We start from the raw sequence: 21,351 nt of genomic DNA, 5'->3' as shown, positions 1-21,351 counted from the left end.
CCCTTTAAAAAAATTGAAACCTGCATATAAAAAGAAAGAGAAGGATACAGTTTCCGTAAGTGCCACCTTTATACCTCCAGAAGGAATGTGTTAGGTACTGTGCATCCATATTGGACATACTTGAAAACGAACAAAATCTCAATGTATCCATCCTGGTAAAATATTTTTATAAATAATTAAATATTACTCCTGTCAAAGCTTGCTCAAGTCTGTGAGATCTCATAAGGTTGTTTTTGTTTTTTATGGTGCCCAACTTATTATGCTCCACAACTCTGCTCTAACCTTTCTAAACCAATTTTGATTCATATACCAAGCATGACATATCTGACCTTCTTTCCTATTCTGATAATGCTCCTTCATTTTGTTGTGTTCCAGTGTATAACTGAGCTCCTGTAATGAGTCTTACCTGATCGGGAGTCCAGCTCGCAAAGTTATATGCTCACCCTTGCAAAGTAGACAGAGACTCTTTTCCCACAGTATAGACATAGACCATGGGCTCTCCTGCGGTCTTTTTCCTTAGGGGGCAATCTAGTTCTGGTGAAACCAATCTCCATGGGTTCCTCCATGTCGACTGGAGTTTTACGGCTAGCTCGAGTATAAACAGGGCTACAAGGCGGGTCCCTGAAAGTGGGTTCATGCTGCAACATGATGGGATTTTTGTATTCACTAAATAATTCCTCTTCTCTAGGCAACCGGGTTCTGCGAGAACCTGAAGTAGGCTTGGAAGTTGCTTTTCTTGCTGTAAAACACTGAGAATCCATTGCAGACATAAACAACTCCCAGGAGTCGAAGACAGTACTTCTCTCCTGCAGCTTCTGGTGTGCCCACGCCTTAATCCGCCCGGTACATAGGTTAATAGCGGAGCGAACTTTGATAAAGTCGGTGGCGTAGGTTCTAGATTTCAGGGCAAATAGTAGCTCACAATCCGTCTTGAACATCGGAAAAGCAGAACGGGAGCCGTCGAACCTGTCAGGCATAATGACATACGGTTCTGGGTATACATGTTCCGGGAATGGAAGTGTTGCTCCTTTAAATGCCAATAAACGTCTCTGCAAATCCATAACATTCTGGGACAGGTTGGAGACTTGCTCGGCCAGGGAGGTGAGTAATTTGCATAACTCTGCGGACTCCATTGGTCAGTTCATTCTGTAATGAGTCTTACCTGATCGGGAGTCCAGCTCGCAGAGTTATACGCTCACACTTGCAAAGTAGACACAGACCAGGGTGACTAGGTAAGACTCCACCTGGCCTGTGAGTCTGTGCACGGGGCTTTCCTGGAAAAGTGCTCCAAGACGCTGTACAGTAGGGATTAGCAGAAGCGTAGTCAAGGGAAGCCAAAATCATGGAAGCCAGAGATCAGAGTAGTCCAGGAGGAAAGCCAAGGTCAGAAGACAGAATTAGACAGGAAACATTGGAACGCAGGTACCGAGAAACAGGAACCAAACAAGGGAACCAGAGTCAATGAACTGACACCCCTCCCAGGGTGTGACAGGCTTTTATATCCAGCCAATTAATATGGCATACAGGTGTGCTAAAGTAGCCACGGGTAAGTTCAGCTCCCAGTGCTGGAACAAGGCAAGGACACCTATTACGGCAATACTATGAATGGCTGGATAGCACAGTGGCAAGAGAGCAAGATTTACGAAGCCAAAGTCCAGGGTTCAAATCCCCTGCCGGGCACTCCTGGGGTGACCAGTCTGGCAGACTGGATGTCGCGACGAGAAGCGTGACAGCTCCACATTAATAATAATCACAGTAATATGTTGTAATCTACTATAAATTAGTTTTAGAAATCAGTTAATGTAAATTCGATTCAAGTGGCAGCTGGTGAGATGGTGGGGTGCCAGACTCCTTTCCAGAACTTCACTCCACCCTTTGACTCTATAGCCATTATCTTCTGACCTGTGGCATCTGTCCACCTAACCTCACTTAAAAGTGTTTTCCTGGCACTAAGCTGCCTATAGTGCCCTTCTCCCTATTGGCTCACTTCTCCTATCTCCCCCCCATCCCATCACCGACATCAGCTGGTAGTGGGGACCTAATGCGCATGTGCGGAGATTTCCGTGCTCACATTAGGACCTCCTCCATAGGAAAGCGTTTTGGGTGACACTGGATGTCCTCATGCATAGTGTGAGGGTGTCCAGCATCAGTTAGGCAGCAAAAAGTCTCCTAATCACCCAGAAGTCTTCCAGACCTTTTGGTAGACAGCCACTAAAGGTGGAGGTAACCCTGGTAGCTAATTATTGCAGTTTATTAAAAATAAACCACTGCAGGCTTAAGGGACCTGGGATACTGCATCCAGACCACTTCACTGAGCTGAAGTGGACTGGGTGCTTATAGTGTCCCTTAATTGTAAGGTAACTCTGTATCTGTTACAATACTTTGAGTATTGTTATAACTAGCTCTAAGATAGGAACAATGCAGAGATACCTATACAATAAACGGAAGGGAATACAATTGAATTCAGAGATACCCATACAATACACAGAGCCAGGTACTATACAGAGATACCCAAAGAATTACAAAGAACCCAGTGCTGTAAAGAGATACCAATACAGTAGATAGAGCTGAGCATAATACAGAAATACCCACACAATATCTACAACTATGCATAAAAAATAAATCCATTAAAAACATATCTGGGTATTACAGAGATGATAACACACAGAGCTGGACACAATAAGGAGATAACTGTCCCAAACAGTCAGGGTCACTGTGATGAATTACACAGAAATCCCCACACAGTGTCTTTGTGTAATGTTCCAGCTTTTTCTGCTTTCTAGCCCTCCCCTTTTCTGATCTCCTAATCAGTAGTGCTCCTGCTATAATAACTACAATTTTCTAGTGAATAGTGCTGCTGTTGTGAACAACTTGCAAATAGTTAAAGGGAGACACTAGTCACCAAAACAAATTTTGCTTAAAGGAACACTATAGTCACCTAAATTACGTTGGCCAAATAAAGCAGTTTTAGTGTATAGATCATTCCCCTGCAATTTCACTGCTCAATTCACTGTCATTTAGGAGCTAAATCACTTTGTTTCTGTTTATGCAGCCCTACCCACACCTCCCCTGGCTATGATTGACAGAGCCTGCATGAAAAAAAAAAAAACTGGTTTCACTTTCAAACAGATGTAATTTACCTTAAATAATTGTATCTCAATCTCTAAATTGAACTTTAATCACATACAGGAGGCTCTTGCAGGGTCTAGCAAGCTACTAAAGGGAAACTCCAGTGCCAGGAAAACAATCCGTTTTCCTGGCACTGGAGGGTCCCTCTCCCTCCCACCCACCAATCCCCGGTTACTGAAGGGGTAAAAACCCCTTCAGTGACTTACCTGAGGCAGCGGCGATGTCCCTCGCCGCTGTCTCCTCCTCCGCGACGCTCCTCCTTGTGATTGCGTCGGCCGGTGGGCGAGACTGATCTCGCCCACTGGCCGAGGAGACCTAATGCGCATGCGCGGAAATGCCGCGCATGCGCATTACGTCTCCCCATAGGAAAGCATTGAAAAATCATTTCAATGCTTTCCTATGGGGTTTTGAGCGACGCTGGAGGTCCTCACACAGCGTGAGCATGTCCAGCGACGCTCTAGCACAGGTTTCCTGTGCTATGGACCAGGAAGTGACCTCTAGTGGCTGTCTACTAGACAGCCACTAGAGGTGGAGTTAACCCTGCAAGGTAATTATTGCAGTTTATGAAAACTGCAATAATTACACTTGCAGGGTTAAGGGTAGTGGGAGTTGGCACCCAGACCACTCCAATGAGCAGAAGTGGTCTGGGTGCCTGGAGTGTCCCTTTAACATAGCAGCGGATAAGAAAATCTTAATTAAACAGAACTTGCAATTGAGAGCCTAAATAGGGCTCTCTTTACAGGAAGTGTTTATGGAAGGCTGTGCAAGTCACATGCAGGGAGGTGTGACTAGGGTTCATAAACAAAGGGATTTAACTCCTAAATGGCAGAGGATTGAGCAGTGAGGCTACAGGGGCATGTTCTATACACCAAAACTGCTTCATTAAGCTAAAGTTGTTCAGGTGACTATAGTGTCCCTTTAATGAAGCAGCTTCTGTGTATAGATCACAACTGTGACATTTCGTTGCTCAATTCATTGCCATTTATGAGTTAAATCACTTTTGTTTCTTTTTATGCCGTCCTAGCCACACCTCTCCTTGCTGTGAGTCACACAACTTGCATGAAAACAAAATGGTTTAATTTTCAGTCAGATGTTAACTTACTTTAAATGTTTCTGTTTCCTGCTCTGTAAATTGAACTTTAATCACATGCAGGATGATTATGCAGGATCTAGTGAGCTATTAAAGGAACACTATAGTCACCTAAATTACTTTAGCTAAATAAAGCAGTTTTAGTGTATAGATCATTCCCCTGCAATTTCACTGCTCAATTCACTGTCATTTAGGAGTTAAATCACTTTGTTTCTGTTTATGCAGCCCTAGCCACACCTCCGCTGGCTATGATTGACAGAGCCTGCATGAAAAAAAAACTGGTTTCACTTTCAAACAGATGTAATTTACCTTAAATAATTGTATCTCAATCTCTAAATTGAACTTTAATCACATACAGGAGGCTCTTGCAGGGTCTAGCAAGCTATTAACATAGCAGGGGATAAGAAAATCTTAATTAAACAGAACTTGCAATAAAGAAAGCCTAAATAAGGTTCTCTTTACAGGAAGTGTTTATGGAAGGCTGTGCAAGTCACATGCATGGAGGTGTGACTAGGGTTCATAAACAAAGGGATTTAACTCCTAAATGGCAGATGATTGAGCAGTGAGGCTGCAGGGGCATGTTCTATACACTAAAACTGCTTAATTACGCTAAAGTTGTTCAGGTGACTACAGTGTCCCTTTAACAGATCAGAAGATAAGACATTATAAACAGAATTTCCAAGAAAGGAAGTTTAAATATTAGATGTCTCTCTTTACAGGAAGTGTTTAGGAAGGCTGTGTAAGTCACATGCAGGGAGGTGTGCATAAGCAAAGTGATTTAAGTCCTAAAAAGCAGAGAATTGGGCAGTGAGACTGCAAGGGCATGATCTATACACCAAAACCGCTTCATTAAGCTACAGTTGTTTTGGTGACTATACAATAATGTATATTGTCAAAGTTTCAATACAAGCATTCACAAAATGTATAAAGATAACATACAATACATGGCATTGGAATATAATTTGCTAGTTACAGTAAAGAGCTAAAATTAAAAGCATGAATGAGCAGATAAAATTAAAATCACTATACATCACAATGATTTTTTTTTCTGTTGGGATACTTTTTTTTTTTTAATTATTATTTTTGTGTGCATGAGTTTAACATAGATTTTCTCCAATGCCACAACAGCGTTGGCAAGAAATATTAATAAAACAAGACATTTCTGTTAGATGGCATTTGAATATACAGCACAATTTTTTGTAAGCAATAGCAGGCATAGAAAATTACAGGCTAGAGACCCTATGTTAGGGAAAGGTAGATTTTACAAGCTTAAAACAAGGATTTGTATGACATGAGTATTTTGCAAGGAGAGTGGCACAGACATCTTTTCTACAAGTTTAGCGTTAAATCTCGCTTGTTGCCTATGCATTTAAGTATACATTTTTAACACGCTTATTTTGTAGAGTATCCTCGCAGCGCCATCTATGCATCACCGCTTTTATGCCTATTTGTGTTTGTTTCCAAGACATACATTATATTTAGGCACATCAGGCCTGAGTAGCCTGAACACAAGTGTAGTAGTGTGCGACCTGGGAGACCCAGCGCAGCGCGAAAACAAAGCGAAAAGGTGGTGAGTAACAAGTAACAAAAAGTCAAACTGGGTGCGACCGGCAAGGGCAGAACACAGTCCCCTCCGGTACATGATCCCCGGCACCATAGGCGTGCGCAGCCTATTGCATTAGGGTGTGCACCCTAAAGCACAAGCACACGCCGCGTATATATATGTATGTATGTATGTGTATATATATATATATATATACAAAAATACAAGTAATGTTGCACTCACTGTGGTTAATATTCACTGCCGGGTGCTTGTCTGGCAAAAATATAAAGAAAAAGTAGATAGCACTCCACGGACTCACTTTGTTTAAAAGTAAAATTTAACTTTTAATGCTCCAGGTTAAAAAAATCGACGTTTCAGTCTGACCAATCAGACTTTCATCAGGACAAGGTTAGCAATAAACAAGATTCCACATATATACCACACCAAAGACCCCTAATCAAACAGTGTACTTACCACACCTGGCTGGGTGCAAGCCCCCACAAGCCGTCCGGTCAATTGCCCCGCCGAAAATGCCGGTCGCGTGTGGATGACGTCATCACACATCGCACACGCGTCCGTCCAGCGCACGGCACTGAGGGGAGCGTCTCCATGGCAACCAGACGCTATCCCATCTTAGCGGGCGCGGACCGAGGCTTACAGGGTCTGCCTCCCAACAAAACAAAATGTGGTCAGATTCACCCACTACGAGGATAAAACAGTGTCATCAAACACACTTGAAAGAGAAAACACTCAATAGTATACATAAAACATGTTATACATAAAAACAAATGTTGAAGCTGGGGGACTGTCTGAAAGACCCTGTCTCGGACGTGCAGGGTATGGCTACTCCCTTAAAGGAACATACAATCATGAGACATTTAAGTTGTGAACTATCATTCTACATTATAAGCACTAACAATGAAAGAAAAATGGGGGCCACATCAACACACTTCTATCTGTTATGGACAACGAGGTCTATTCTGTTTAATGATATGGATCAACTATTAGAATCTGCGCTTAAACCTAAATATCCTTTACTAGCATTATCCAAGACTAAGAAACACCAAATAGGTCCTAATCAGACCGCCTCACATTAAGAGAATGAAATAGTAGAACATATGGACAGCCCTGAATAAACGCTAGTCACTTCACCTACATCTGCTTAGGAGAAAAAGGTCACTAGTTAAAGCTAGGATCCCTGCCCAACTGTATACTTCAGACCCGTAGGGCTATGTTTACTCCTCCATACTCTGAAGGCTCATAGCCTATCCCCCAGGGTGGGCTCATGAGTTGATTCAGAGGTATTCTGGATTCATTGTAATGTAACTTGGACCCAAACAAATCAAAACAATTATAGGAATACTGCTAGAGAATATTTCTCATTGAGTCCCTTTGGTGCAATCGTGTCCAGAGTTCTGATCCAGTGGATTTCTCTCTGTAAGAGCATTTTCTTCCGATCTCCCCCTCGCCTTGGTAATGGAATATGGTCAACCGCCATTAATTTGAGTGACGGGAGCGTATGTCCTAGTTCCAAGAAATGTCTAGAAACTGGAAATTCTGATACCCCATCACGGTATGCGACCCGAATATTTGAGCGGTGGTTTCGAATCCGTTCCCTTAACGGTAAGTCAGTTTTGCCTATATAAACTAGGCCGCAGGGACATGACAGCTTGTAGATGACGAAATCACTGGTACAAGTTAAGCGATGTTTAATAGTGTACTGTTTGCCAGTATGGGGATGTGAGAACGTGCGCCCTGGGACCATATGTCCACAGGTAACACAACCCAGGCACCGATAGCACCCATAATTGCTCTTAGTTGTTTTGGTGTCATAGCAGTGAGAAGGATCTGTCTTCACAAGTAAGTCCCTTAAACTCTTGTTTCTCTTATAGCTCATCATTGGCGGAGAAGCGAATTCCTTAGGAAGGCTGGTGTCATTGCTGAGTATCCGCCAGTTCTTATTGACAGCTCTTCTTAATGCTGAGGAGGCCGTGTTGTAAATTGTTGGAAACACCAAACGTTGAGTTTTGTTGTTAGAACTCGCCCCCTTTCTCATGAAGGAGACAGTGGTCAATCTCTCAACATGTTTGAAAGACACACCTTCGTTCTTACGGTTAATCTCCGCAGTGGATTTACCTCCTGAACCAGTGATGCTCTTGACTTGCGACATCAAAAGCTTGTACACTGTCATTCCTCACCTTGACGGCATAGCTGCTACTAGACAAGTACTGGCACAATCCTCACATTACCAGGGTCCACCTATCGAATTTGTAATGGAACTACTAGAAGCAGTGTTAACATGCAATTATAACATGTTTTATGTATACTATTGAGTGTTTTCTCTTTCAAGTGTGTTTGATGACACTGTTTTATCCTCGTAGTGGGTGAATCTGACCACATTTTGTTTTGTTGGGAGGCAGACCCTGTAAGCCTCGGTCCGCGCCCGCTAAGATAGGATAGCGTCTGGTTGCCATGGAGACGCTCCCCTCAGTGCCGTGCGCTGGACGGACGCGTGTGCGATGTGTGATGACGTCATCCACACGCGACCGGCATTTTCGGCGGGGCAATTGACCGGACGGCTTGTGGGGGCTTGCACCCAGCCAGGTGTGGTAAGTACACTGTTTGATTAGGGGTCTTTGGTGTGGTATATATGTGGAATCTTGTTTATTGCTAACCTTGTCCTGATGAAAGTCTGATTGGTCAGACTGAAACGTCGATTTTTTAACCTGGAGCATTAAAAGTTAAATTTTACTTTTAAACAAAGTGAGTCCGTGGAGTGCTATCTACTTTTTCTTTATATTTTTGCCAGACAAGCACCCGGCAGTGAATATTAACCGCAGTGAGTGCAACATTACTTGTATTTTTGTATCTATGTTTGGCGTTTGGCAAGGCTGACCGTGTATGCACCCTGGACTTTTGGTTTACATTTGAATTTCAGTTAGAATTGGAGATTTTTCTATATAACCGTACCTTGCACACCTTTTGGGATAATTATTAATACCGATTGGAGCATAGCACTGGCTGATAGCGAGTGATTTTTTTCATGGAGGATTTTTTTACCCTAGCTGGGGGACTGACCGAACAGGCCGAATTATGGCAATATAATGACATTGACGCAGAAATGATTAGATGGTCAGAAACTACAACAGATTTACCCAGTACTACCACGTTACGGGAAATTTATTTTGAACTACTCAGACTGAAGAAACGTGAGACTGATCTGGATTTACACGAACTATTCTTATCAGAGTATCACAAGAAACTACAGATCCCGAGGGGCTTCAGAGTGAAAAACGTCCCTACTATTGGGAGACTCAAGCCGAAGGTATGCAGGAAATGGGTGGCCGTACTGAACAAATGTTCTCTTGATTTGATGCTGGTGATCATTGAGGATGTGAGAGAGGATTTGGTCCAAATACGGAGAAGAATTACAGAACTTGAGACACAACAAACAATCCTCTTGTCATCTGTTGAAGCTGCACCAACCCTCTTGAAATTGGAGGAAAATGTGAAACAATATAAAACGGATCTTGTACGCTTCAAAAGAGAGAAACACGAAAAAGTAGCGGCTGATTATAAGGAGCACACTGTGTACAGGTGGCTGAGTGGACACAGTGAACGTCCTAGATTTGCAAGGAAACGCAAGTTTATACGTAAACCACGACAATTCACTATTGATAAAACGTCGGGGGAGTCGAATTCGGAGTCTGACACCTATCCTGAGAGAAGTACTACCTCTGAGCCTTTTTTAGAAGGGGCACAAAAAGAACTTACAGGAATATGGACGAGGAACCAATATCGGAATCTGGCACCAGAAAGAGGCTCATTACGAGACGTGGCCAGAAGGGGAGAACCTTCTGGGGGAAGAGGGAGGCCCCCAAGATTCCAGATGTGATACCAGTTTTCAACATCTCATCCAGAAAACTCCTTCCTGATGAACTCAATTTACTTAGCAAAGGGTTATCCTTTGTCCCCACTAATGGACCTAATCAACTCCAGTGGGAGAGTGAATTATTCAAATTCGGACGCACTATGCGACTCAAAGATTTCTTTAAAAACCATCCAGCACAGGCGACAGATCAAAGATCAAAGTTTAAACTTAAGAGTACATTTGATCCAATATCCAACCAGGCCACGATCAAAACTTTTCTACGTTCAGTGGAGAAGGAAGCAAGAGATATTTTTGGCACACAGCATAAGTCACACTCTAATTGCACGGTCAGGGACAGAGATCATCACATCGTTGTCCAATGACAGTAAAATAAGACCAGCTGACAAGGGGGGAGGCATAGTTGTTATGAACTATGTGGATTATCGGGAAGAGATTCTTAACCAATTAGGTGACCAGCAAACGTACCTTCAGATCCCTACGGACCCCACGATGCAATTGCAGAACCATTTGGAGAGGATACTCAGAAGAGGTCTGGAAGCCGACTATCTAACTAAGGAACTATATGAGTTTCTGACACCATCAAATCCCAGGACACCCATCCTGTATACCTTACCGAAAGTACACAAAAACGTCGAAAAACCTCCCGGTCGTCCCATTGTGTCAGCCAAAGAGGGAATCCTGGAACCGATAGCCCAATGGCTTGACTTTCTCATGAAGGAGACAGTGGTCAATCTCTCAACATGTTTGAAAGACACACCTTCGTTCTTACGGTTAATCTCCGCAGTGGATTTACCTCCTGAACCAGTGATGCTCTTGACTTGCGACATCAAAAGCTTGTACACTGTCATTCCTCACCTTGACGGCATAGCTGCTACTAGACAAGTATTGGCACAATTCTCACATTACCAGGGTCCACCTATCGAATTTGTAATGGAACTACTAGAAGCAGTGTTAACATGCAATTATTTTCGCTTCGAGAATACTTGGTATCGCCAGATAGCGGGTACCTCAATGGGGGCAGCCATGGCACCCATGTATGCAAACTGCTATATGTATAAATTTGAGACGGAACACATCCTGGAACCATTTAAGACCAAGATTTTATTGTATGCACGCTTCATTGATGACCTGTTCCTCATAGTGAGAGGCGATCCAGATACCGTCTCCGACATGGTAGCCATAATCAACATGGCGAGCCCCAATATCGAACTGACCATGACAGCCAGTAGAACCACCGTCGATTTCCTCGACGTGAGAGTGGGGATTGAAAACAGTAGAATTATCTATACCCTGTTCACCAAACCTACCGACCGTAATACACTCTTACATGCCGATAGCTTCCACCCAAGCCATCTGAAAGCTTCCTTACCATATTCTCAGTTCCTGAGGGTCTTCAGGAACAACTCAGACCCTTTCAAAGCACAGGAACAAATCAACACCATGAGGGACAAGTTCCTTGAACGGGGCTATAAGAAAGCAATCCTGGATAAAGCCTTACTGAAATGCCAGCAGCAGGGGGCGAGTTCTAACAACAAAACTCAACGTTTGGTGTTTCCAACAATTTACAACACGGCCTCCTCAGCATTAAGAAGAGCTGTCAATAAGAACTGGCGGATACTCAGCAATGACACCAGCCTTCCTAAGGAATTCGCTTCTCCGCCAATGATGAGCTATAAGAGAAACAAGAGTTTAAGGGACTTACTTGTGAAGACAGATCCTTCTCACTGCTATGACACCAAAACAACTAAGAGCAATTATGGGTGCTATCGGTGCCTGGGTTGTGTTACCTGTGGACATATGGTCCCAGGGCGCACGTTCTCACATCCCCATACTGGCAAACAGTACACTATTAAACATCGCTTAACTTGTACCAGTGATTTCGTCATCTACAAGCTGTCATGTCCCTGCGGCCTAGTTTATATAGGCAAAACTGACTTACCGTTAAGGGAACGGATTCGAAACCACCGCTCAAATATTCGGGTCGCATACCGTGATGGGGTATCAGAATTTCCAGTTTCTAGACATTTCTTGGAACTAGGACATACGCTCCCGTCACTCAAATTAATGGCGGTTGACCATATTCCATTACCAAGGCGAGGGGGAGATCGGAAGAAAATGCTCTTACAGAGAGAAATCCACTGGATCAGAACTCTGGACACGATTGCACCAAAGGGACTCAATGAGAAATATTCTCTAGCAGTATTCCTATAATTGTTTTGATTTGTTTGGGTCCAAGTTACATTACAATGAATCCAGAATACCTCTGAATCAACTCATGAGCCCACCCTGGGGGATAGGCTATGAGCCTTCAGAGTATGGAGGAGTAAACATAGCCCTACGGGTCTGAAGTATACAGTTGGGCAGGGATCCTAGCTTTAACTAGTGACCTTTTTCTCCTAAGCAGATGTAGGTGAAGTGACTAGCGTTTATTCAGGGCTGTCCATATGTTCTACTATTTCATTCTCTTAATGTGAGGCGGTCTGATTAGGACCTATTTGGTGTTTCTTAGTCTTGGATAATGCTAGTAAAGGATATTTAGGTTTAAGCGCAGATTCTAATAGTTGATCCATATCATTAAACAGAATAGACCTCGTTGTCCATAACAGATAGAAGTGTGTTGATGTGGCCCCCATTTTTCTTTCATTGTTAGTGCTTATAATGTAGAATGATAGTTCACAACTTAAATGTCTCATGATTGTATGTTCCTTTAAGGGAGTAGCCATACCCTGCACGTCCGAGACAGGGTCTTTCAGACAGTCCCCCAGCTTCAACATTTGTTTTTATGTATAACATGTTTTATGTATACTATTGAGTGTTTTCTCTTTCAAGTGTGTTTGATGACACTGTTTTATCCTCGTAGTGGGTGAATCTGACCACATTTTGTTTTGTTGGGAGGCAGACCCTGTAAGCCTCGGTCCGCGCCCGCTAAGATAGGATAGCGTCTGGTTGCCATGGAGACGCTCCCCTCAGTGCCGTGCGCTGGACGGACGCGTGTGCGATGTGTGATGACGTCATCCACACGCGACCGGCATTTTCGGCGGGGCAATTGACCGGACGGCTTGTGGGGGCTTGCACCCAGCCAGGTGTGGTAAGTACACTGTTTGATTAGGGGTCTTTGGTGTGGTATATATGTGGAATCTTGTTTATTGCTAACCTTGTCCTGATGAAAGTCTGATTGGTCAGACTGAAACGTCGATTTTTTTTTAACCTGGAGCATTAAAAGTTAAATTTTACTTTTAAACAAAGTGAGTCCGTGGAGTGCTATCTACTTTATCTTTATATATATATATATATATATATATATACACATATATACACACACACATACACTGCTGTGTGTGTGTGTGCTGTTAGTGTGATGTGTGTGTGAGGGTGCTGGTAGTGTACTATGTGGGTGAGGGTGTTTGTGTGTGCGCGCTTGTGAGGGTGCTGTTAATGTACTGTGTGTGTGTGTGTGTGCACTTGTGAGGGTGCTGGTAATGTACTGTGTGTGAGGGTACTGCTAGTGTGCTGTGTGTGTGTGTTTGTTAGGGTCCTGTTTGTGAGGGTACTGTTTGTGTGCTGTGTGTTAGGGTGCTGTTTGTGTAATGTGTGGAAGGGTGCCGTGTGTTTTTGTGAGGGTGCTGTATGTGTGGGTGCTGTATGTGTGTAGGTGCTGTGTATGTCTGTGGGTGCTGTGTATGTCTGTGGGCGCTGTGTATGTCTGTGGGCGCTGTGTATGTCTGTGGGCGCTGTGTATGTCTGTGGGCGCTGTGTATGTCTGTGGGCGCTGTGTATGTCTGTGGACGCTGTGTATGTCTGTGGGCGCTGTGTATGTCTGTGGGCGCTGTGTATGTCTGTGGGCGCTGTGTATGTCTGTGGGTGCTGTATGTCTGTGGGTGCTGTATGTCTGTGGGTGCTGTATGTCTGTGGGTGCTGTGTATGTCTGTGGGTGATGTATGTGTGTTAGCGCTGTGTATGTGTGTGGGTGATTGTGGGGGGTGGAGGTGGGGGGTACATTACTCAATATCCCCCCTCCCTTCTTACTTTATGTGGGGAGGGGGGATTCTTGTTCCTTGCTGCATTCCCTGGTGGTCCAGTGGAGGTGGGGGCAGATCAGTTAATATCCCCCCTCCCTTCTTACCTTATGCCTGGGAGGGGGGATCCTTGTACTGCCATCCTTCCCTGGTGGTCCAGTGGTGAGTGAACTCTAGCCTGCAGGGCTAGAGTTCACTCTCGCGAGATCTGAGCGTTGCCGCGGCAACGCTCAGATCTTGCAAGTGGAACCCGGCGGAGCTGCTGGCAAGAGCTCTGCCGGTCCTCTCCTGCCTCCCTCACTGCCTGTGGGTCGGTGGGGAGGGAGGCTGAGAGCAGAGCCGGCGTTTGGATAGCGCCGGCTCTGCATGAGCCGACAGGGGTAATCCTGAGATCTCCCCTGCTGGTCTCAATCCAGAGGTGTGCCGTGGGGATTAGGGTGTGCCCAGGCACACCCGGCACACCCCGTGCGCACGCCTATGCCCGGCACTCTCCCGCCGCTGACCCGTGTGCAGGAAGCGTCGGCAGGGCTCCAGCAGGTAGGAGAATTCGGCAAGTACCGCTCCATCGGTATAAGCCCTGGTTCTTTATCCGGGGGTCTTGGCTGGGGTGATTCGTCCAGGCGCTAGGTTGCGATGTGAGGCACATCCTCGCACGTCTCAATGCCCTGGAGTGCAGCATTGGGGCCGGACCCAGTCGCCGAGCACACAGGCTTGGGCTGCCATTTCCTCAGCTGGTGTGGCTTGACAGTGCAGGGGTGGGTGCTTCAGCCCGCTTGTAGCTGTGTTGTGGTTCCTGTCTGCTGGCAGTCAGCCTTGCCATTCCAGACTGTGAGGCCGCCATTTTGTATAACAAGCGCGGGTGTCCGAAAGCAGGCTAAGATCTGTGGGATCTGCTCCTGATGGCGCCGGATCTCTCCACTGTAGACCGGGATAACCCCCCCGGTCCATGGGGGGGGGAAACGGGGCCTGTGAGGAGTGTCACAGGGCTGCTGTGTGGCTGCTAGAATATAGAGCAGAGTGGCGGCCGTCCACCCTGCTTCTCTCCCGTTTAGGCCGCAAAATCTTGGGGTCTGCAGTAGTGCCCACAGCTCCCTGCTCACTTTGCTGTATCTCTAGGCTGTACCTCTAGGCTGAGATAAGAACAGTTGATGCCACAGTATTCGGCCCAGATGGCTAGTTTTTGCAGGAGCCTCTCCCGCATGCGACCGGTCAGCATGGCGGTCAGGCCCCGCCCCGGGATACTTTTTAATGAATATTTTTAGCTCCAGATTGTAAGCCTTTTGAACTCTTTTATATACAGGTCCAGCTCAGATGGCCTACTGGAGAATATGTGAGACACTTCAGAAGTCACCTGTAGCAGCAATTCAGGCAGACTGGGTGTTTTATTTTTATTTTTTTTTTATTTATTTTATTACCAAACTATCTTAATTCTATACATGCTCAGCAAGGATATTGCTTAGGTGGAATTCCATTCTCTATAACTTGGTACTCCTTCTTTCATGAGATTTGAACTTTAGTCTCTAAAACTGAGCTTGAGAGTTTGGTGAATTCAAGCCCACCTAAATTATGGTTGGAATAATTAATACTACCTTTTTCTTTTTTTATTTTCTTTTTCTCATTTTTTTTACAGGGAGATGAATATGGCTTTAATCAACTTTAATGGTTTCCGATCCCATGTTTATTTCTTCACAAATGCCTGCAGAAGAGGTCTAAGCCGAAGTAAAACAATAGCAAGTGTGAAAAACCCCAAAGCATTTGTACACACAATATGCTGCAGTGACTACACCAACAGGAATGCAAGGACTTTAGTTCCATTATTGCATAGAAGATATTCTATCAGTAACGCTGTTGTTTTTTATCTACAGCATAATGTGACAGGTTGTTCTGTGCGCCACCATGGAGACACTGGAAGCAGTTTTGACCAGAGTCAGAATGCTGTAGATCACATAAGATTTTTAGAAGACCTCAATAAGCTTAGCTCATGCAAGCAAATATTTAACTTATTGGCATCAATGGAACATATGACTGGCCCCATGATATCTGCAGCTTTGCTTAGAATTGCCCATCTGGAAACACAAGATGGTGTCCTGTTAAATCCCAATGATGTGTTTGAAAGTGCTGTTTTTAAATCTATATGTGTACAACTCGAGGAAGATTCTCAAAAACTATCTACAACTTGCTTGGTGAATACACTGAAAGGGCTTGTTCAACTGCGAGTAGACCCTTGGAGTACCTTGATGGTCAGATTGATGTCTGAAAGCCAGGAACGAGTTGACAATGGAGAGATGAACATACAGGATCTTTGCATCCTTGGTGAAAGTGTATTAGAAATTGAAGGACCTGGATGTGCTATGGTACAGCCTATCATTGATCAAATACAAATGAAGACAGTTAAGGAATGGACACCTGAAGAAATAGCAATGGTTTATGAATTGCTACAAGCTGGGTTGGGAGAGAGGGGACAATACCAGGGTTTATTAAATGAAATGCACAAAGCCACAATTTCTATAACCTCTCAATTAAATCCAAAATTAATTAGTTCTATACTCAGTGCTTTGGTGGTTCTCAAACAAACACAAGCTCACCCACTTGTGATAAAGCTGTGCAAAGCTTCTGTAAGATATATACCATATTTCACAGATGAAGAACTTGTTAAAGTGTTAGTGGCCTTGACTAATTTTGAACACAGTGACCGATACTTTACTGAAGCCTTTGAGAGACATGTTTCCAAAATGGCCTTTAAAATGTCACCTGAAGTTATTTGTAGTGCAATGCAGTACTGCAGCAAAAAGCTAATCCTTTCCACACCCATTTTTGATGCTGTAGCAGAAAGCTTTGTGTATAATTCAGAAAAGTTCACCACACTACAGATAACCCAACAGATTGTGCCATTTGGGAAGTTGAATTATGTTCCACCTAATGCTGCTTCACTCTTTAGAAAGCTTGAAAAGATTCTGAGCAGTCGATTTTCCCAGTTTCAGCCTCGTACCTTACTTAATTTACTGCACTCGTGCACTCTTTTAGAGCGGTTCCCTGTCAATTTCGTGGCAAAGATATTCAATCCTTATTTTCTGCAACAGCTGCAAGGTAAATGTTATAGCTAATCAACAATGTGCTTATTTGCATATAATGTGTTTTCAGAATGTCTGTGTATATGAAGAATATGTAAACATAGAAATGTAGTAATACATTTTCAGAGCAGTCCATTTTGGAAAAATGATAAAACTAAAATAGCTGAGCTAAAAGAACACTATTAGCGTTATGAATACAAACCTTTATATATTGAACCAGTACAAGGCCAAATTATTGCTTATGGTTTTATATTGATTTCTTCAAGGATCACCTATCCATAAAGAAAAAAAGCACGCTCCTCACAAAGTGAAACGAGTGCTGTCTGGAAATATTAACAATGATAATAAGTAGACTAATGAGGATTGTTAACTCCTAAGATTAGGAAGAGAAAACAGCCCCACTGGGCTGCTGATGCACATACTTTGCTTTTAGTTCCACTTTGATATGTTACCATGATATCTGATAGACTGTTATCTACAACATCTATAGCTTAGGGGGGCTGCCTCGAAGCAGCAGAGGGTGGCTTATTTAGCACAGTGGGAAATTGAATACTAATCTGCTTACTTCATATCAGAGTGAATGCTCTCACCTCCTGTTTACTTTACCCCTTTAGCTTACACTTTCAATACTAGTTACATAGGGGAACTGCCTTTAAGCAGTAGGGGGGTAGTTTGGATAGTTTTAGGATCTTTATCGGATACTTTTTAACTTTATCCTTTATATGTCTAAACCTTCTTCCCTTTGTGTACTCTACTTGTCAAGGTTACATGGGATATATATATATATATATATATATATATATATATATATTATTATATTATTTTCTTTTGCCCAGAAAGCTCCCTCCTTATACTATCACGTTTACATGTCTCTTGGCAATTCACTACCACTATGGAATAGTACCTTTTATCTATATTGTTTAACATAGGTATATCAGTTTTATATTTCCACTCATAAGACTTTTCAGACAGCAATTTTCCTACTTTGTGTCCAATTAGTTTAGCAATTATATCTAATTGTTACATAGGTAGCTTCTGGAGCTTCCATTTATATGGTGATTGCCAGTGGTACATATCTAGTGGTTTTTAAATTACGGTATCACTCAATACACACGTTAGTTTAATCTTACACCAATTTGTTTAGGTTGCACGAGCACCTATGTTGTATGAGCCTTTTTCAATAATGTTTATTACCCTATATTGAATATAAATTAAGAGGTAATTCCTGTGGGGCTGATTTTCTTCTTAATCTTAGGAGTTAACCATCATCATTAGTCTACATTATTCGTCTCTAAGTTTTAAACCCTATTTACCTCTCTAACCCCTTTTAAACTCTTAGGCTAAGGTTTCTCTTGCCTTTTGTAGTTTTTGTTTTCTTCAAATGATAAGTATCAAGTAAATGGCAGGTGCACGTGTATCTGCACCGAAATGTGCATCTTTATAATGGGTTATTTTTAATCCATATGGGGCACTTCACCTCACATTTTTTTTTTTTTTTGTACACATTGGGTGGTGTATTTTGGCATCCTGATAGTATGAGGAACTAATACCTCATTGTTACTGCTTTTTCCTATACCTATCTAGTTAGATTAAAAGGGAGAGAGGCATTGCTTTACCTTATATTTTGATTCTCAGCTTTTTATATATATATATATATATATATATATATATAGGTATCTAGACAGCAGTATCCTCTATGTCCTTAGAGATTTAATTTACAAGTGTGTCAAGTGGCCATTTTCAATAAAGCCTTTTTTATTTAGCATTATTTTTTCACTTTTGCTATTTTTAGTGCTTTTGGGCTCTACCTATCGCTTCAAATCACTAACTTGGTATCGGAGAAGCCTTATAAGGCTTGTATCTAATTATACTTTGTATCTATATGGATGCTGTTTGCTATATTATTATTCTTTTGTTGCTACACTGATATTTTACATTTACTTGATACTTATTATCATTGTTAATATTTCCAGACCACACTCGTTTCACTTTGAGGAATGTGCTTTTTTGTAAGTAGAATTTAGGGTTAAGCCCTGAGACATATCTGGAGTGTCTCACTGGTGCATGGGCTCAGTGGAGAGAGACTTATATGTAGTTTATTATATGTATCTTTCTCCTCACGGATTCTGTTTTTGTTTTTCTCTTCGTAAAGCAAAATGGAGGAAAGGATCGACCGTGCAAAAGCTCTCTGCATTTGCCAAAATATAACTTTTTTTGTTATTTTTATATTGTCAATAAAATAATAAAGTATGCATTCTTTCCCAGATATAATGAATACCGTATATTATAATTTTTGGAGTAATTTAATAGAAGTACTGTGATGTGCTAAAGTACTTGTTTTATTTTTATCCTGTTTTACATTGTAAAAAGTGAAATCACTGGTGTTTTCGTTCTACTGATAGATGATGACATTTTCCACTAGATGGCACCATAGTTGCACGACTAGGTTTTTATTTCCGTGGCATATTAGGAAAGTTTGCTTTTTCCATACAGATAGCAGCAGTACTACAGCAGAGATTTCCAGTCTTCTTACAGGACAGGCAGCATTTATCCCTAAAACTAAAATTTTCTTGTATTAGTACCACCCTAGCTCCTACCCTCAAGAGCTTATATTGTGTGCATTACAAAAGATCTCCACTTTCCTGCCTGTCCCTTCAGCAAAAAAAGATTTTAGGTAGCATTTAAAAAAAAAAAAATTTTTAAAATGTTATGTGCAGTGGATGATTCTGCAGGGAAGCAGACTAGGGCAAGCTTAAGTCCCAGGAAATTGCATGGTCGGATATTTTCTATCCTGGAGGGGTTTCTGGAGACTAAACACCACTAAGAATTTCCAATTCCGGTTGCACTAAAATAGGAAGATAAACAGTAGCAAGTGTGTTAAAAATGATAAGCTTAGAGTCATGTCTACAAATGCTTGCAGTTTAGGAAATAAGGTCCGGGAACTTGTGGCAATAATGGCAACTGATAATGTAGATTTAGTCGCTGTTACTGAGACACGGTAAAATCAGAAAAATGACTGGGACATAGCAATACCAGGGTACTCGTTATATAGAAAAGACAGGGAAGGCAAGAAAAGGGGAGGGGATGGCCCTGTATGTGAAGAATAGCATAAAATCTAGCCTAGTAAAAGTTAGTGAGGCGAACATAGAGTCCGTTTGGGTTACGTTAGAATTTGGAAATAGCTAAAATGACAATGAAGGGGGAAGTTATCATCATGGGTGATTTTAATCTTCCTGATGTGAATTAGAAAACCAAAATAGCTGTTTGTGCTGTTGTGCATCACACACACACTGCATTCTCACACACACTGCACTCACTCACACACACACACTGCACTTATACACACACACTGCACTCATACACACACACACTGCACACACACTGCACTCATTCTCACACACACACTGCACTCACACACACACACACACTGCACTCATACACACACACTGCACACACACACACACACTGCACTCATTCACACACACACTGCACTCATTCACACACACACTGCACTCATTCACACACACACTGCACTCATTCACACACACACACTGCACTCATTCACACACACACACTGCACTCATACACACACACTGCACTCATACACACACTGTAAATAAATATTCAATTAATATAATTTTTTTAGGATCTAATTTTATTTAGCAATTTACCAGTAGCTGCTGAATTACCCACCCTAGTCTTCTACTCGAGTCAATACGTTTTCCCAGTTTTTTGGGGTAAAATTAGGGGCCTCGGCTTATATTCGGGCCGGCTTATACTCGAGTATATATGGTATATTTAAAAGAAGAAAAACGGCCACAACAAGCATGCGTGGGATAGGGATAGGCCAGGGACTAATGAAAGTAGTTAGAAAATTGGGCAGACTAGATGGGCCGAATGGTTCTTATCTGCTGTCACATTCTATGTTTCTATGCACTTAGAAGTGATACCCAAGGATTGGGGGGGGAAAGGAAAACCAATCCTATTGGAGTCTGGAGAGACTTTAAGTCTGAGAGACCTTATAGATAAGAAATCATAGACTTCATTAAGGATGATATTCCAAGCAAGGCTAAAAATTTCCATTCCCCCCTAGCAATTGGGAAGTGAAACTTTTGATTTGGTGAGTAGAATTTTACTCCTGACACGTGTGCCATGGACAGGGCTAGATTAAGAGCCCAGTGGGTCTGCTCCTGACAATTATGAGGGTATGATAAGTACAGAATCTTATTGACCAAAACACTAAAACAGTTCTACCTCTCAAGCGTTATGTATCTGGTGGAGATGTTGCTGGAGGGAAACTCATAGGATGCAGTTGTAAAAAAACTCAGATTCTCTTAAAATATGCTAGTTTCTCTCCAATTTATGCTTTCATCTTTGAAGTAAATCTATACCCCCTAACAGCAGTGTCCAGTGAAGGAGGAAGTCAATGGGCAGTGTAAAAGAGTGGGCCACTGACGCAGATCATGCAACCAGAACTCCTGGAAGGGACGAACATGGCCAAAAAGGAGGCATGTCTGCCAAAAGAATTGGAGGGCTATCCTGGCAGCATGTCAGGCTGCCTGCCAATCATGCATGCTGGCCAATAGCATCCTGAGATTGGCATAAATGCA

The 21,351-nt window shown here is 42.7% G+C and overlaps 1 protein-coding gene across 1 annotated transcript in view; it reads left to right on the top strand.

The window, feature by feature from the left end:
• The window catches only part of FASTKD3 (FAST kinase domains 3), a 63,112-nt gene that overhangs the window by 1,153 nt on the left and 40,608 nt on the right, over window positions 1-21,351 (top strand). Inside the window, exon 2 of the mRNA XM_063451931.1 lies at window positions 15,301-16,757. Within this exon, the coding sequence (XP_063308001.1) occupies window positions 15,305-16,757 (1,453 nt within the window). The 5' untranslated portion in view covers window positions 15,301-15,304. The remainder of the gene's footprint in view (window positions 1-15,300; window positions 16,758-21,351) is intronic.

Source organism: Pelobates fuscus, chromosome 4 (assembly GCF_036172605.1).
Source record: "Pelobates fuscus isolate aPelFus1 chromosome 4, aPelFus1.pri, whole genome shotgun sequence".
NCBI lineage: Eukaryota > Metazoa > Chordata > Amphibia > Anura > Pelobatidae > Pelobates > Pelobates fuscus.
This window is presented reverse-complemented; position numbering and strand designations above follow the sequence as displayed.